This window comes from Podarcis melisellensis (genome assembly GCF_964234715.1).
Source record: "Podarcis melisellensis genome assembly, chromosome: 10".
Lineage (NCBI taxonomy): Eukaryota > Metazoa > Chordata > Lepidosauria > Squamata > Lacertidae > Podarcis > Podarcis melisellensis.
In genome coordinates this window covers 52,940,282-52,958,283 of record NC_138542.1, presented here as the reverse complement: position 1 = coordinate 52,958,283, position 18,002 = coordinate 52,940,282, and the positions used below count along the sequence as shown (strand labels likewise).

Here is an 18,002-nt window from a genome sequence, read left to right as displayed (position 1 = left end):
TGACCCAGAAGCTGTACGCCGGCTCCCTCAGCCAGTAAAGTGAGATGAGTGCCGCAACCTCAGAGTCGTCCACGACTGGACCTAAGGCTAGGGGTGCCCAATGGATCTTACTCCCAGGGTGGGTAGTGTGCTGTGAGAAAACATGTGTGGCCCCTCCATATGTTGTGGGTCTCCATCTCCCATCAACAGTCAGGAATTAATACTCTCCGCCAGTTATTCCCTCTTATCTGGGAATAAGTCCAACTAGGACAAAGGCTGCACTTCTATACCGGTTTCCCACAGAGCAAGCCCCACTGAACTCCATGGACTTCTGCCTCAGCAACCTTTGGTTGATTAAAGAGGCAACCACCACGCACAGATTGGCGCCACAAGGTAGCACAAGACGCCTTGGGGTGGGCGGAGGTGTTTTTCTGCAACAGGCTTCCCCTTCCAAGTTCGCCTCCGCTTCCTTTGCTGTAGGGAGAGGCGCGCGGGGGAAGCGCGAGCCCTGGAGCGGCGGCGGCGTCACGTGCGTAAAGGTAGCTCTCAGGTCGCGGCCGCCTCACAAGCCAGCGGGTTAAATAAATAGCCGGGCTCAGGGCAGGTGTTTCCTTCTTGGCTTGCGAAAGGGCTGCACGAGGCGGCCTCAGCTTCGCTGCCTGCGACTTCCTGCCGCCTCCAGCCAGAGCAAGGGCGAAAACAGTCCTTCCCTCTCTCTCTCTCTCTTTCGGTTCCCGCCCCGGCGAGGGGAGGCGGCCCGGCTGCTCCTCCTGCCCCGTCGCCGCTGGGAGTCCCAGAGCAGGGCGGCGTCGGCTGGGGAGCCGCCATGGCGCTGCTGCTGCCGGAGCCTCTGAGCGCGGCGCAGCTGCGGCGCCTGGAGCAGCACCGCTACAACGCGTCCGGGCGCTCGCTGCTGGAGCCGCCGCTGCAGCGCTATTGGGCCTGGCTGGTGGAGCGCACGCCGGTCTGGCTGGCTCCCAACGCCATCACCCTGGGCGGCCTCGTCCTCAACTTGCTCCCCACGCTCGCGCTCATCGCCTACTGCCCCAGCGCCCAGCAAGAGGTAGGAGCAGCTCGCCGCGCGCCCTCGCCAGGTACTCGCCTCCTCGGCTGCCCCCTCAGCGGCGGCCGGGGAGGCAACGTCCCTCCCCCCCCCCACCGGTGGGGAGACGAAGACCGAGGAGAGGGGCGGGCCTGGCCTGGCTGGGGAGCCGGGAGGGGCTGGACTTGGGGAGAGACGCGGCAGCCTGGAACCGCGGCTGCCAATGGAAAACAAAACGCGCAGTCTTCGGGACGCTGAGTTGTGAGGAAACGCGGCGCGGCTGGCGGAGGAGGAGGAAGCAGCCTGCCGCGTCGATAGGACTGGCGCCTGGTTGTGTGTTGCGTGAAGCCCATTTCAGGACTAGGTGGGAAGGGGGCTTGTGTCGTCCATGGATGTGTATGGCGCACAACTACTTCTGCCTGTCTGCAAGGGGCCGCGACATTCGCCTTCCCGTCCTTATCTTGCAAGGCAAAATAAAGCGGAATTCGAAGTGGTTCGAGAGAGGCTTTGATGCTAAGGGCACACAGACGACGGCAAAGATCTGGCCAGACAGGGCTGGGGATGCACAAGCCTGCAGAATCTGTTTACAGGAGGCCAAAGTGGGGATGAGCTCTGCCGCAGGGTGCTCCTCATTCAAGAAGGGCTTTCAGTTTTCTGAAAGAAAGGACAAGAACTTGTTGGCTGTGGCCAGACATGGAGGGCTTTCCCCCAAGTAAGTTAGTTTGCAGGGGAGCCCTGTCAGAGAGGCCTACAGCTGAGGTGGGGTTACAGGATTGTGGGATGCCTTTTTTACAAAAAGACCACCCAGAGATAGATCATAGAATCATAGAGTTGGAAGAGACCACAAGGGCCATCGAGTCCAACCCCCTGCCAAGCAGGAAACACCATCAGAGCACTCCTGACATATGGTTGTCAAGCCTCTGCTTAAAGACCTCCAAAGAAGGAGCAGATGTGGAGCAGGATCCTAATTGAAGACGAATGAATAAATTTTAGTGTAGGCTTCACCAACTTGGTGCTCTTCTGAAGTTCTGGACCTTGGCAGGTTGGAGTTATAGTCCAAAACTTGTTGGGGAAAGTACAGCTTTTGTGTGTGATGAGTTGTAGGTATGAGATCAATGCAGATGCTTGCTTGTTAGGTGGTAGCCAGACCTCTTTCCTCAAAGCAGTTCTTGTTCTGGAGACCTTACACCTGGAGCCATGTGTAAATGACTTCTGTAAATTCTCCTATCTATCTGTGAGCACAAGAACCATTTCACGAAATTTATTCAGGTGGCAGGAGTCATTATCCCAACTGTTAATTGGGGGTGAGCCTAGAATTCGCAGTATCAGGAGAATGGCTTTTTCCTAATGACACCACTTGTTTGGTGCTGCAGTCTCTGCAGGTGGCAGCAGCACCAACAGTGCTGGAATTTTGCATCTTCCACAGTGCCCTAGACCAAGCATCGCTCTGGGGTGTTTGAGGGTGGGGAATGGAAATGTCAGTAGCCACCCAAAATAAAGGAAGGTATTCTGAGGAAGTTCTGTACAGAAGCCAACTTTTTCTAGGGAGATGGGTGGAGAAAAGAAAAATGCTATAAAATCCAGCTCAACTCTAGCTTCACTCCTCCATCGCCCCCCTGCAATTGCTCAGATAATGTGATTTGTGTACTTGAGTTGTAGAGAGTGAGCTCTTGTGCCAAAAGCTAATGTGCCTGTTTCCTGGGCATCACGGGGACTCTTCATGCCTACCATACTGTGTGGAATGTCACTGTGCAAGTATCTTGAGTACCTGCTGAAGAGTGCGCCACACTGATGAAAGTAGACTCTCAATTTGCAAAAGTTCCCACAATGTGTCTCTGGTTCTCTGTTAACATCACTGATGGGGTGGAGGGGAATGTTTACTGAAACTACACTTCTGATGCCCCTTCCTACTAATATTTGCCAGCGAGTTCCTGTAACATCACAAGTGCCAAATGACACAACTCCTCCTCACCTCATGTATGTACTATTTTGTGAGTTTTTAATTTGTATTTCCTGATCTATTGATTTAAAAGTAATCTTTCTGGATATGCTGTCGCAGTGCTTATCCAATAGTTAGTTTCTCCTGTTCTCTTGCTCCCCATCCCCCAACTTTCTGGAACTCCTTTCTGGGACACGCCCCGCCCCAAGCTTCTTGCTGGAAGCTGATTCCCCCTGTTGTGCAAAAAAGAAATAAAAAGCTGCAAACAGCAGCAAACTTGTTTTCCTTGCTGAGAAACTCTAATCCCAACACTCAGCTGATGGTGGGTAAGGAATTGCACTGCTAATGGCGCAATCAAAGACTTTGTGCATATAGTACGAACAATATTGTGGCTGAAATGAGAAGGGTCTTATGGCACCAATAAAGACTAGCAGATTTATTGTGGTATAACCTTTCAGCGTGGTTGCTAGTCTTCAAGGCACCATAAGACTTTTGGGTCTGAGAGCCAGTGTGGTGTAGTGGTTAAGAGCGGTATCTCGTAATCTGGGGAACCGGGTTCGATTCCCCGCTCCTCCACATGCAGCTGCTGGGTGACCTTGGGCCAGTCACACTTCTCTGAAGTCTCTCAGCCCCACTCACCTCACAGAGTGTTTGTTGTGGGGGAGGAAGGGAAAGGAGAATGTTAGCCGCTTTGAGACTCCTTACAGGGAGTGAAAGGCGGGATATCAAATCCAAACTCTTCTTCTGTTGCAGCATAAACAACCACAGCCACCCCCTGGAAGAGAAGGCTACAACCTTGACAATCAGTTGGCATTGCTTCTGTGTAAAAAGATAAAATGGTTGTGCCTTCCATTTCTAGTTGAAGTCAAATGTAGATAGGAGAACCTTCTTTACATTAAAAGCAGTTCAACAATTGTCCCTGTTCCCTGGGGGGCTCCTTACTGGAGATATTTCCTGTACCAAGCTAGGGGGGTTGGACTAGCTGGATATGGTTCTGTGAGAAGAGTGGGAGAAATATGAATTGGGAATATTATTATTTGTGAATAGAGAAGGGAAGTTCAGTTTCTGTCTTTAGGAGGATTAGCTAGTGCTCAGTTGGCTGAAGTGCTCTGAAGACTAGACAGCCTGTCAGTAAACATTTGCATCATGATATTCTGCTTGGTCTGGTCTGGTCTACACAGGATTAAAAACATGCAGAAACACCCCTTGAGGCCAGAATTAGCTTGGAACAGTCACATTCAGTGGGTGACAAATGGATATAATCGCCTAAACATTTTACTTCCTCAACAAATGGGAACTGGGGAAGAGACAGATAAAGATTCAACCAATGTTTTTTTAAAAGAACCTGCTATTTGTGCAACTTCTGTTGTTGTTTACACCAAGCTTTAACTATGCTCAGAATTATACACAGACCTGAGTTTAGAAGAGGTCACCAAACAGAAGCGTTTGACAAAAGTGTTACAGAAATTGGCAGCTTGTTTTTCCTTCCTCTCCCTTAAGTCACTACACTGTCAGGACATTTATGTACGCAACACCATCCAGATACAGGACTAGAGTGTTGAAAAAGCCAATCAAATGTTGAGCTGTTGATAAAAATACTACCTTCCCACCAAAATGTGAATACATTCCCTGGTGCACCAATAAAACTGCTAGCACATTTGCAAAGCTAAGCAGGGTCCTGTATGGTTTCAAATCACATGGGGAGCCGTGTGTTGAGATTCCTGAATTGTAGGGGATTGTATTAGATGACCCTCGGGGTTCCTTCGAATTCTATGATTCCTCCCTCAGAACAGCTGAAGTTAAAGCATGTTAAGGCAGTAATCCTACACGTAGTGTGGGATGGGAGCCTAATTATGTCTACTGTGAAGTAAACCATACTTCAGAGACTTATTGGGACTTACTAAATTCTGGGTAGGGTTACAGCTTTTAGTTGGGACCATGTCCCAAGAACTTGAGGCCTGCTGCATGTTCTGTTGGTTTCAATATGAAATAACATGTGCTTAATTAAAAGTGTGCACTTTTATATGGATTGTGCCTTTAAGGTTTTAGTTCATGCTGCTAGTGCAGTGTTCGCCAACCTGCTGCATTCCAGATTTTTGGATTGCAGTTCTCTTCAGTGCCAGCCAACTGTAGCCCTAAACATTGGGGAATTGCCAAGCTAGCAAATGCTGTGCTGGGAATTCTCCCAACAGTTTCACTGTGTACTTTTAATTTTGCGTCACTTTCGCTTTCTCCTGCATTAATCATGTTTTGCAACTTGCAAGCAGTATCGGGGAGTGAAATTTGCCGTTGTGAGCCTGGAGTCTTTACCGTTGGGGTTAGCTAAGGCTGAACTTGTTTGTGCCTTGTTTGTGCTGCTTTGGCTAGTTCTGTAATTTGTAAGCATAGCAAAGCAGGGCAACCCTGGCCTCTTTCCCCTGTTGCTTGCATTTTGCTCTTTTCCTAGTTTCAGCACTATCATTTCAATCTTACCCACTCCCTCCCCCAAATTTCTGGAGCTTGCAGAAAGTCCATTCTTTCCTTTTATCCCACACGTTTCCCATGCATTGCACACCTCCAAACTTGTTTCTGTATGTGTTTCTAGACATCAGCTTCTTTGATTTGTTAGAACTAACAAGAAAATGGGAATCTTGGAGGCCAATAGGCATCCATGCTGAGACTGTAACAGTGGAAATTATTGCAACAGAATCAGTACTTGAGAACATTCTGCTAATATGCCCTTCCACTTGTGCTAGCTGCCAGATGGCAGAACGAGACCTCCATCTCAGAAGAGGTAGCAGTGGCGTAGCGTGGGGGGTGCAGGGGGGCCGGGCGCACCGGGCGCAACATCTGGGGGGGCCGCTCGCACTCGCAGCTCTCTGCCCCTACCTGGCTCACTCTCTCTCACTGCAGTGCTGGCTGTGCGAATCCGATCCGAGCCGCCGGGTCGCTGCCCACTGTGGAGGGGGTGGGTGCCAGGTGTGCGGTGCGGAGAGAGAGCGAGGGACTATCTGGGGGAGGGACAGCGCAGCGGCCGCCCAGCGCAGCGCTGAGCGCGGGAGAGAACCACACCAGACCAGACCAGGCAGCAGCAAGAAGAAGCTGGCAGCGGCGGCAGGTTAGGGGTTAGGGGGCGCAAATTACTTGCCTTGCCCGGGGTGCTGACAACCCACGCTACGCCACTGAGAGGTAGCACTTGTTAGTAGCATGTGGGTGTGTCCATGCAGCAGCTTTCATGTTTGCAAAAGGTGTGTGCTGTTGGAGGTGTAACCTGATCAGAGGACTAAGAATCTTAGGCTAAGAGAAGCTGTAACAGTTATTTGTCTTTAGCTGTGAGCTTGTTTAAACCAGTGGTCCTGAACTGGAGACAGGCAGCATGGTACAGTGGTACTTCGGGTTACATACACTTCAGGTTACAGACTCTGCTAACCCAGAAATAGTACCTCGGGTTAAGAACTTTGCTTCAGGATGAGAACAGAAATCGTGCTCCGACGGCGTGGCGGCAGCAGGAGGCCCCATTAGCTAAAGTGGAGCTTCAGGTTAAGAACAGTTTCAGGTTAAGAACGGACCTCCAGAATGAATTAAGTACTTAACCTGAGGTACCTCTGTAGCTTTTATCCGCAACCTGCCCTATTTGTTCTGCTTCTGTCCTTAATATTATTTTACTGGTGTTTCTCATATGCAAGGCAGGAAAAAGAGCACACAAACTCCCGGGTTTGAGTGTGCACATCTTGTTGGTAGCTGGACTTTGAATACTCCAGGTATCACAGGTGCATTATGTGGAGAAAGTCCCAGGTTCATTTTCTGGATGGGGGTGGGAAAGGCTCCTTGGAGAGCTGCTGCCGGCCAGTGTTGTCAGTATTGAACTAGGTGGACTGATGGCCTGACTCGGTATATGGCAACTTCTTGTGTTTCTAAAATGTTTCCAAACAGGATGGCTTACATTCCCACTGGGCTTGCTTTGAAGCATTTGCAAGCCCATTTCCCCTGTAGGTCCAGTTACTTTAGGATGAAAGTTGAGAGAGAGACATTAGTGGATTGCAATAGGATGGTTATATATAGAAAGCCTCTTTTGCTGCTGGAAGGGCATGCAGGGTAACTGATAGCTTAGAAAGGGGAGGGGGTGAAATGTGAGAAACGGCGTTCTCCCTAAATGCAGAATGAAACTTACTTTCTAGAAAAATCTAGCCCCTTTAAATTTTGCCCCCATTGTTCGTAATTGCCAACTCTTCTGGGAGTAATTATACTTAATTATAATGTGTGGTTTCATTACTTACTAAGAAAATGCCTAAGATCCGCATGTAATGAATCAGTCGCTGGTTGTGACCTTTGGGGTCACACCTCTATAATTACAGCAGAGATGTGATCTAAGTATTAAAGGCTTCCCACTCTGTCTCTAGTTCTGTCAGCCATTCATCAGGGCACATTGCCTATTGTAGTAGTACAGGCTTCCCATCCCCCACCCCACATCTGGGTAAGTGTTATGCTTTAATCAATAGGAGAGGATAGAAATAGCCCCATCCCATTTTTTTTTTAAAAAAACAGGATGTAATTTCAGCATCCCCTATGTCGAAGATGCCAGTACATCTTTGTAAAGTTTCGCGTGCGTATTCACACCTGTCTTTTCTGAGACTTGTAGTTTTGTATCCAGTTCTATACTTGAACCTTGAATAGCAGAGCAGCCTTCCCCAGTCTGGTTTCCTCCTTCAGTTCCCATCAGCCTCAGCCATGATGGGCAGTAGTCGGGGATGATGGGAGATGTAGTCCCAAAACATCTGCAGGGCACCAGGTTAGAGTATAAGAATGCTCTTTTGGAAATGACTGAGGAGGTTTTTTGTTTCATTTTATGTAAAAAAAATAAATTGTGAGGGTGGTATTCTGTAGTGGGTTTGCCTTTGTGGCAAGCTCTGTCACATGCTGTTACTGAGAGTTGGGGAACCCTTTGGAAAAGAATGGGGTTTAGTAGATAATGGGGATCAATTAAAACCAGGAGCCCCAATTTGCACTTCTGCTAAGCCAAGGCCAGCGTGGGATAGAGCTCTGAGTGAAAAACAAAGGGTGATTTCTATAAATGTACGCTCTGGATTAAAGTTTATAAAACAGACAAATGTTTCTTAATCAAGACAGGTAAGTCAATAGGGTTCAGCAGGCCAAGTACACATTATGTACTCTGCGGGATGGTTCCGTTGTGCAATAAATGACATTCCAAAGGCAGCCTTCCAGGTCTGCTTGACCCATGTGTTGTGCAAAGTCCAGTAGGGTAGGAAAGTGCGGGTGGGTTGGATAACCTTCGAAGAAATTATATTGTGTGGACTTTTTAAATGGAACTGTACAATGTGTGACAAACAGATAAGGAAAGTAATTGACTCCTACACAACTGTTAATATACTCCGTATGTTGCAGCAGTTGCCTAATAGCATGGAATCCTCCTGTGTGTTCGTTTCAGGCTCCTCCCTGGGTGTTCCTCTCATGTGCATTAGGACTATTTGCTTACCAGTCCCTGGATGCTATTGATGGGAAGCAAGCCAGAAGAACCAACAGCAGCTCCCCTTTGGGAGAACTCTTTGACCATGGCTGTGACTCTATTTCTACAGGTAATTAATTATTATTCTTTTTAAAAAAACTTTTTTGTGTTAAGACTCACAGGACTGACAGGCAGAATATGACAATAATAGATAGTTTGCATATATTGCTGCATATCAGAATGATTTCAAGAATGTTTGTGTATTTCTTGGGTTTAAATAATGATGCTTTTGGTGTGCGGGTGGCGCTGTGGTCTAAACCACAGAGCCTAGGGCTTGCCAATCGGAAGGTCGGCGGTTCGAATCTCCGCGACGTGGTGAGCTCCCGTTGCTATGTCCCTGCTCCTGCCAACCTAGCAGTTCGAAAGCATGTCAAAGTGCAAGTAGATAAATAGGTACCACTCCGGCAGGAAGGTAAACGGCGTTTCCATGCACTGCTCTGGTTCGCCAGAAGCGGCTTAGTCATGCTGGCCACATGACCCGGAAGCTGTACACCGGCTCCCTTGGCCAGTATAGTGAGATGAGCACTGCAACCCCAGAATCGGCCACAACTGGACCTAATGGTCAGGGGTCCCTTTACCTTTACTTCATTACAACTTAGCTTCAAAGAAGCTCCACATCCAGTAAAACTATATATTCTTGAATAGATAGGTGGTGCAATGGATCAGTGTGTCTTGCAGTTAACCAGGTTGGTGATTTGAACCCAGGGACGGCTGTGGGCAGGATTCGTGCACTGCAGGGGGTTGGACTAGATGACCCTCGACAGTCCTTTCCAACTCTTCCAAAAAGAGTTTGTTAAAAAAACAACAAACGATTTGCATGTTATGGCTCCATACAAGAGATTTTGTGTCAGGAATGTGATGTTGACCTAGACCACAGTAGCTAACCTGTGGTCTTCCAGATGTTGGATGGGAGTTTCCATCACCCCTTACTATTGGCCATGCTGGAAGGGATGGTGGGAGCTGGAGTCAAACAGTACATGGAGTGCCACGGGTTAAGGATGCCACCCCCTGACTTCCTCTACCGGATGGGCAATCTATGAAGCAAGAACCTTGCAAATGTCTCTGGGCCGATGCCTATTTCACCACAAGTATGGCTTGCATCTCCACCCATTTTACTGCACCACCACAAACTGTGTTACATGCAAATGCTCAAAACTATTTAGATGCCATTCTTCAAATAACTGTGATAACTAACGGAAGCTAATTGGACTTTTCAGTTTTCATTGGTATTGGAGCCTGCTTAGCAGTTCGGCTAGGAACAAACCCAGACTGGCTGTTCTTCTGTTGCTTTATTGGAATGTTCCTGTTTTATTGTGCTCACTGGCAAACCTATGTTTGTGGCATGCTAAAGTTTGGCAAGTAAGTGGCTATTTGGATAATCTGCTCTGTGACTGACGTTTGAAATACATTTGCCCCGGTGTTTCAATTGGGGTGGTAGAATTTAACCTAGATCCAACAGGATTTCCCGCCCCCCGCAGCAATCATCGTTGCGTATTTCTTTTTGCAGGGTAGGGGAATCCACCAGCTTGAGATTTAGTATATTAATTAGCTCTTCCATAAGGGGTTTCCTTGTACATTTAAAATTCTGAAAAGACTAAACCTATTGCATGACAGAGAAATTCAGAGAGTTTGGTGAAAAAAATGCTGCTTAGTTACTTTCTGTTGTATTGACTAGCAAAGCATATACTTTGTATATTGAAATTTAATTACCAAAACCCAGAAATTTGACTTTTATATCCAGCAAATAATTGAATCACCTGAAGTTGTTAACCTTTGTCTTGGGCACACAACCACTTTGATGAATCTTAATATTTAGCAAGCTATTCCCTATCAAGTAGTCATTGGTGTGGATCAACTTTATTTCTCTTTTATTACAGAGTCGATGTAACTGAAGTACAGATAGCCGTAATTATACTCTTTTTGATATCTGCATTTGGTGGAACAACAGTGTGGGACACTAAGGTAACTGTATATAACTATCAGGCTTGAAAGTTTGTAAATTACACAGTCCTGTGTGGTTCCTGTTTAGCAGCTTCCTCTAATCCTTTGTATTTCTCCCATGCCACATTTTGTTAAACATTGATTTTATTTCGCTTTAAAAAAAAAAGCCCTGGCTCGGTTATATGTTTACCTAGGATGCCTTTTCCCAATGTAGTTCCAGTGCTCGGTTATCTTACTGTCGTGATGTGCTGTCCTATGCATGAGTTTAGAACTACAGAGGAAAAAGACCCCATCTGCCATATGTGATATTTGTGTTAAATCACTCAGATCATTTAAATACATAAATGCTCTGCACAGACAGTTGAATTTCATATTATTCTCAGTGCTGTATTCCCTTCTATAAAAGTTGATCCAACTGGCAAAATTATGTCACTTAACACTTTTGTAATTGTGGGCTGAGTCGCAGTAAGCCTGACTTCGTTTGGGTAGAGGCGTAGGAAGCAATAAATAACAGCCTTTGGAGATCTAAATGGCCACAGCTTTATTGATTACAGATGTAAGAAGACTTTGGCTTAGGCATTGGGTATGTATCCTGGATCAGCCGGCCCAGTTGATGCACATCAGATATAGGCAACCCCTCCAGGCTGCCAGTCAGGGAGTTCTGTGGCCCATTAGCCCCCATCTGGGCATATGGACTTCCCTTTGGGACCCCTTTACCAGGGCACCCTACTACTTTTATCTGGAGGAGATTAGACTAAGGATCCAACTTTTTTTTGCCAGCAATCTGTGACAATTGCTGGGAGGTAATTGAAACCCCTAGACTGGTCCAATTGGCCTGCAGGAAAATTCCTCCCAGGGGCCAAATATGGCGACCAAGAGACTCCTCAGCAAGCTCACACACACACACACACACACACCACCTTCAGGCAGGGCCAAATTTATCCAGGGTGGGAGGGTGGGATGTTCAGTGCTGACTGTACTTCTGGAAGGTGGTGCAGTCAGCTTTCATGATTTGGAGACAGACCTGAGTAGAAACAGGCTTATGCAGTTCCATCTCCAATTCCCCACCCCATAGTATGGTCTCCAACTGGCCAATTTAAATTACAAAGAGGTAGGGGAGTCCTGTCACTTCCTGTAGCTTACTGGGGTTGATGACACTGTCCAGCCACACGGGAGGTTTTTGCCTGTCCCCCAGTTTGGCCATGGCGACACCAGGCCGCAACTGCCGCTGCCGTCAAGAATGGCAAGGTTCTGCTGAATTTGTCATAAGGCAGCAGAATGCATGTTTTGTACTTTAGCAAAACGTCAGAGCAAATTTATACTGCCTCTGCTTTCAAGAATGTATTGTTTATGCCTATATTGTAGAACACAGAATTGCAGACAACCAGCTTGAGACAATCCGAATGCATGCAGTAGCATCTCAAGAAACATAACCCCTGTAACGACGAACATTGGGGTTGGTTTTCTGTTGCCTTGATCCATGTAGTTAAGCTTAATGTGGCCACAATTCTTTAGCTGCTTGGAAATCCAAGATATTGGATGAATAGTAAAGCTAGGTGTGAATTGCATGGTAAGAGATTGTTGAAAATTGGCACTGGGCACCACACTGCAAGCTTTTAAACAGCTACAGCAGAGCTCCCAGCTGTCTTGAGTCCACTCTTGGAAGCGAATCAATATTCTGGCATGTCGCTATAATATATCTACTAAAATTTATTTTTATTTTGAAATGCATGCTCTCTTCTCAAATGACTGTAAGCAGTCAAAATGTGGAATTCTTTTAAAAAACAACTCTACATTGTGAAAGTCCATTCATTATTCTGTTTTACATTAACTGTTGAATTGATTGAGAAGTCTCAATAGCATATCCTTAGTGTAACCTGGTGGGTTACAGGAAATTCATTTTTTTTACTCTTCTTTTTAACCCTTTGCTGCGTCTTGGAAGTTTCCTTGAAACTACAATTGAATAAGAAAGGTAAATACTTATTCTAAAGGTCTATTAGCTGGAGAGTATTGGTAATGCAATTTCATAGCAAGATATAACAAAACAGGCAGATGGTGTTTGCATTTCCTGTGGTGCTACTGCTGTTTTGATCAGTGAACTGGGAAGAACTATCCATTTTTCAGAAATATAAAAGCTAGAAAGCCGATACATGTTGTTTATAGATGTTAGTAACAACATGCCTGTCTGAATTTAAAACAATTATGCAACCTTTGGGTTCCTAGCAAAATTAAACTGTGCTCTACATTTTATTTTACTAGCATGACTATGCTCTTCATTTGATTTCTTTTTAAAAAATGAAGAAAATGGATAGTTCAAAAAATTGCTAAAATGTTTCAATAATGGCAGAAAGACATTAATCTATCTTAAAATCTTCTACATTTCCCCTGCAAGCTTCCTGTGCTGGATCTAAGACTGAAGATGATTCCTGTTGCTGGAATAGTGGGTGGAGCAATATTTTCCAGTTACAATTATTTCAGAGTAATATTTGGAGGAGGTGTGGGGAAGAATGGATCTACAATAGCAGTAAGTGTTCTTTAACAAACAAACAAAAAAACCTAAATGTTTGATGCATGAAGTTGCTTTACTTTACTGTGATGTTTTATATAAACAGGTTTGCTGTGTGCTTAATTTAGCAAGTTTTATTCTATATCTAGGATTAAACATCCATTGTAATAATATAAATATTACTATCTACTATTTGGGAATTTAAACAGGTTGTTTACTGGGGTTAGGCGTTCAGAACATACCATTCCCCTCTTGTTCAGTTTGAACTGGCTACTTGTTTGTTTCTGGAACAAACCTAAGCCTTTTGACTCCCGAGAGAATGTCTTTAGGACTCATCCTATACTTTTGATTGCAGATTATTTTTAACTTACGTTAATGTTGTATGAGTTTAACCAAACTGCGAGAGGCAGTGGAAGACAGGAGTGTCTGGCGTGCTATGGTCCATGGGGTCACAAAGAGTCGGACACGACTAAACGACTAAACAACAACAACGTTGTATATTTACACTGTTGTAACCTGCTCTGGGATGTAAAGGGCAGGTGAGATTCTAAGTAGATGTAGTAAAGGTAAAGGCACCCCTGACAGTTAACAGGCTGAGGGACCAGACAATTTTTCCTGGTGATGTAGCCAGCATGACTAAGTCGCTTCTGGCGCATGGAAACACTGTTTACCTTCCCGCCAGAGTGGTACCTATTTATCTGCTTGCACTGCATGCTTTCAAACTGCTAGGTTGGCAGGAGCTGGAACTGAACAACGGGAGCTCACCCCATTGCGGGGCCTCGAACCGCCAACCCTCAGATCGGCAAGTCCAAGTGGCACAGTGGTTTAAACCACAGCGCCACCCGCTTATCTAGTAGTAGCCCTAAATTGCTTGAGACATAAGTACATTCAGGACCACCTCCTTATGTATGCCCTTCCCACCTGCTACTTTCATCATCTGAAGTTTTCCTCCAGGGCAGCTAATCTGTGGAATGCCCTGCTGAAGGAGGTTCATCAGTCTCTCACACTTTATTCCTAGCTGTTTGGCAAAAACATGGCTGTTCAGGCAGCTTTAGTTAATTTTCCTTAGATTTTGTTATTTTAGTGTGATTGGCTCCATGAATGTTTCATTGTTGTATGTTGGTTTCAGATGTATGTTTGGGCTTTTTACACTGGATTTTTGTTCTGATGGTGTGAGCCGACTTGAATTCATGGTGTGTTTGGCATCTGAGAGTGGGATACAAGTTATAAAATTGATATAATTTAATTATTTGTGCCTTTCAGGGAACAAGTGTTCTGTCACCAGGCCTTCATATAGGGTTGATTATTACTTTGGCAATAATGATCTATAAAAAATCTACAACGCAACTATTTGAAAAGCATCCTTGCCTCTATGTCTTAACATTTGGATTTGTGAGTGCCAAAATCACACAAAAGTTGGTGGTAAGGAGTTTCTAACAATGTTTTAAGCATTTATTATTATGATGTATTAATGCAATAATGCATGTGAAGCATTGTGAATGTTCTACTGCTAAGCTAATATCTATTAATAAAAAATGAAAATGAGCACCGCACAGCTTATTCAGTCTAAAGAGCACAGAAATGACAAAATGGTATCTTAATTTTAATATGATTCAACATCTGTTGCAAGATCAGGTAATCATTACACAGTATTTCTTTGCTGATGCCATTTTCAATATAGGCAATTGCTGACATGGAGCTTCAGCTCTGACCTTAAGGCTGCTGTCCTGTACTAATAAGGAGACTCATTGGACAGAGATTAACTTCAAAATAAACATGGACAGAATTGTGCTGCAAGTTCTTTTGCAAAACGTATTGGATGATAGCCAACATCCCATAGATGAAAATTTGCTTGTGCAGCAGGGTGTCCGTCCCCTTGCTCTCTCATCCCGTGGCCTCTAAATCCACTGTGGCGGGTACCCCCAATCCTCTGGAGCATATTTGAGGACATGTGGAAGGAAAAGGTCCATTCCATTCATACAAGTATGTTTCAATTAATGACAGACACCAGTGAAGATTACCAGTTACCCATTACAGCTAATATTCTGCCCTGAGCATTCCTTATGTCTAAGCCTTTATAGTTCTCTTAAATGTTTGTAATTAAGAAGAAACCACGTCTGGAAACAAAACATCTCCTTAATCATCATGTTGCTTATAAATTTCTTTGAATCCTTGAATATTCAGATGGGGTCAGGTACTGACTTAAGATATGATCCAATTGTATTGTGTTAAAATAGGATCTAAACATCTTAGTTTAGTAACTAAATCTAATCTTTGTTCATAGATTGCACACATGACCAAAAGTGAAATCTTCCTACAAGATACTGCATTTATTGGGCCTGGCCTCTTGTTTCTAGACCAGTACTTCAACAGCTTTATCGATGAATATATCGTTCTGTGGATAGCACTGGTAAGCAGTTTTCCATATGCTTAACTAAATTATGGAAAGTGTTTTCTCCTTTCTAGGTGTTTGAGTCAGACTCTCCAGCCTTGTATTCCAAACAGATGAAGGCTCAGAGGTATACCTGCTTTTATTTGTGTTGGACCATGTTCTGGTAGTAAAGTAGAAGTTGAGACCAAGTTTCAATTGGGAAGTCCCTCATTCAAATCTTGCTTTTGTCACTAGGTGACCTTAGAAAAGTCTTTTGTCTCAGCTCCCTCTTTGCAATGAGATTCCAATTGCTTATCTTACAGCGTGTTTGTAAGAATTGCAAAAAAAGTCATAAAATTTTTAAAACCTAAAGAGCTGGTTACCAATTTATTGCATGCACATATCTACTCCTTTTACATTTGTGGGTTTGAATGAAATTGACTCTTAAATTCAGGCTGCTAAAGAAAGCTGCATCATAGGGAAGAAACAAAAATACATGTTTTATTGATTAGATACGATTACCGGACTACAAACCAGATATCCCCTGTATTTCTTAATTTAGTATTAAATTAGGAAGAGACTTTTCTGACCTATTTTCTTCTCCTTTTGTCCACTCTCCTTTGGCCCACTGTATTCAGGCCAAGAATCCTGGGTGTGTATTATAGTAGGGATGATGTTGATGTTGATAAGTCTGTGAATGCACTGGGATGAGTGGCTTCATCTTCAGCAGTTAATTTAAATTTAATTTAAATTTCTGTCTTTCGTTGTGCATGCATGTAATCTCTGAACTACAGATCTAACTAGAACGTTTTAACAATTGTAGAATTAAGGTGTATGCTTCTGTTATAACTTTATCTGTGTGCTTTGAAGAGCGAGAGAGAATTTAAGCACAGAATAATTCATTTGTGCAACACATGTTTTGATCTTAAGCTCTGAACTTTTTTCTCCCTCTTTAGTTCACATCCTTGATTGATTTACTGAGATACTCCACTGGGTTATGCAAACAGATTGCAGCTCACCTTCACATACAAGTCTTCAAAATCTCAACTCATCAAGCTCCTGAACAGGTTCAAAACCATAATGAGTGACTTATAGCTGAAAGCGAAGAGGAGGAGTTGGTTGGGGGTGGGGAAAGTGTTGAATGGTGGAAAATACCCTTTACAGCAATGCAGTTGTGGAAATTTTCAAAGAGAACTTAAGTGCATGAGTGGCTAAATGACATTAATTATATAATACCAAGTACCTACAGGCTCTGTTGGGACTTACTGTAATTGTTACTTTGAAATCATAGGAGTAGAGAGTCTAAGGAAGTTTTTGCTACAAAGTAGCAAATTATTTAGAAATTTGTTTTGCTCTTTGCAGACAGAAATGCTTGAAAACCTAATGTACTTGGCAGCTAACTGAACTCGTAAGAAACAGCCAAATATGGATTTCTTAGAAGGTAGTGTGATGTTGGTTCATTATATAGGGACAGTAATTGTATAAAATACAATTAAAATACTGCAAAAGTTATCCATTCTACATTTCACTGCTTTTGGAGAAAACTAGAGTCTTAGTTGAATATTGTTTTTATATATTTAAGGGCTAAAACTACTGAGTTGTCATCTTGTATCAAAGTCTTAGGAGTGTGTCTTTCATATTAACTATGTTTAAGAGTTTCTGATACTGGTTAAAGGGGAAAAAAATAAGGAATTTAACCATAAATTAGTTGTCAAGGTTAAAACTATGGCATAATTTATCTTGCAGTAGTGTTTAAATTCTTAAGCGTTTAAATTCTTTGCATGAGCAGGGAGAATCATAATTGCACTTCTTTCGCTTACAGTATAAATATTTGTGAATTGCTATTAAGAATTTGGCCTGTGGGCAGGATTCAACATTGTTACTGAGCGCAGAATGAGGTCTGCTTGCATACCAGGACATTCTCACTGCCCTCATTGCACTGTAAATCTGCTCTGGAGGCTTGCATGGGGGTGCGGAGAAGCTGGAGGAAAGTCCTGTTGTGTGATTGGACCTCGTTCCCCATGCACATACCCCACTGAGCGCTATGTTGAATTCCACCTTGTATTTTTAAAGAAATGAGTGAGCGAGGGATGTTAAGCTGGATAAAACAGTCTGCTAAGACCAAAACACATACAGCATACATTTCCTCTTTCTTTACAAAATGCAGTTTGAGCAGGAATGAGGAAAGGGCTTTTTAACACCTCGTGCCCTTTGGCAGTGATTAAATTTTCTCTCCCCAACCCAAAATAAATTCCTCTCATAGGTACAAAAACCTCTTTAATACACCAGAATGTGAAGTCATTTAAAAATGTAGTAGAATGAAGTCTTCGACATTTCAGGCAACAAATAAATTTGCATTTTCATTTAGTAAAATTTATCAGTGATGTCTAGGTATTATATAGCTGTGCTGTTTTTATATGGGATTTAATCATCCTGTCTAGAAACTGTTTTGTTTAGGAAGCAGTTTGTACAGTGATGGTCTCTGGAGGATTACGGTGTGTCTTTCATCACTTACTTCTAGATGTCGTAAAGAAAAATAGAACCATAACTCCCAGCCAAGTCTTTTTGTGTAGCTAAGAGGAAAGAAATATGCCAACCTCAGCTGTGGACAAATGTGTAGTTTCATGTATTTTCACTTAATGCAAAGCCTTCTCAGAAAGTTTTAAACACCTAAGTGACAGGAGTGGATAGATCTAGTGACTGAGCTGATTTCTTTCTACT

The 18,002-nt window shown here is 44.0% G+C and overlaps 1 protein-coding gene across 3 annotated transcripts in view; it reads left to right on the top strand.

The window, feature by feature from the left end:
* Positions 1 to 273: 273 nt before the first annotated feature.
* Positions 274 to 18,002, top strand: part of CHPT1 (choline phosphotransferase 1) — a 19,805-nt gene continuing 2,076 nt past the window's right edge. Inside the window, exons 1-9 of one of the 3 annotated variants that reach the window (XM_081928387.1) lie at positions 555 to 1,042; positions 8,386 to 8,533; positions 9,681 to 9,822; positions 10,341 to 10,425; positions 12,797 to 12,928; positions 14,174 to 14,332; positions 15,195 to 15,320; positions 16,238 to 16,348; positions 16,644 to 16,722. In XM_081928387.1, the coding sequence (XP_081784513.1) occupies positions 806 to 1,042; positions 8,386 to 8,533; positions 9,681 to 9,822; positions 10,341 to 10,425; positions 12,797 to 12,928; positions 14,174 to 14,332; positions 15,195 to 15,320; positions 16,238 to 16,348; positions 16,644 to 16,685 (1,182 nt within the window). In that variant the 5' untranslated portion in view covers positions 555 to 805 and the 3' untranslated portion in view covers positions 16,686 to 16,722. Of the gene's footprint in view, positions 519 to 554; positions 1,043 to 8,385; positions 8,534 to 9,680; positions 9,823 to 10,340; positions 10,426 to 12,796; positions 12,929 to 14,173; positions 14,333 to 15,194; positions 15,321 to 16,237; positions 16,349 to 16,643; positions 16,723 to 18,002 lie in introns of those variants that run through there. The other 2 variants (XM_081928388.1, XM_081928386.1) reach the window with 2 other exon arrangements.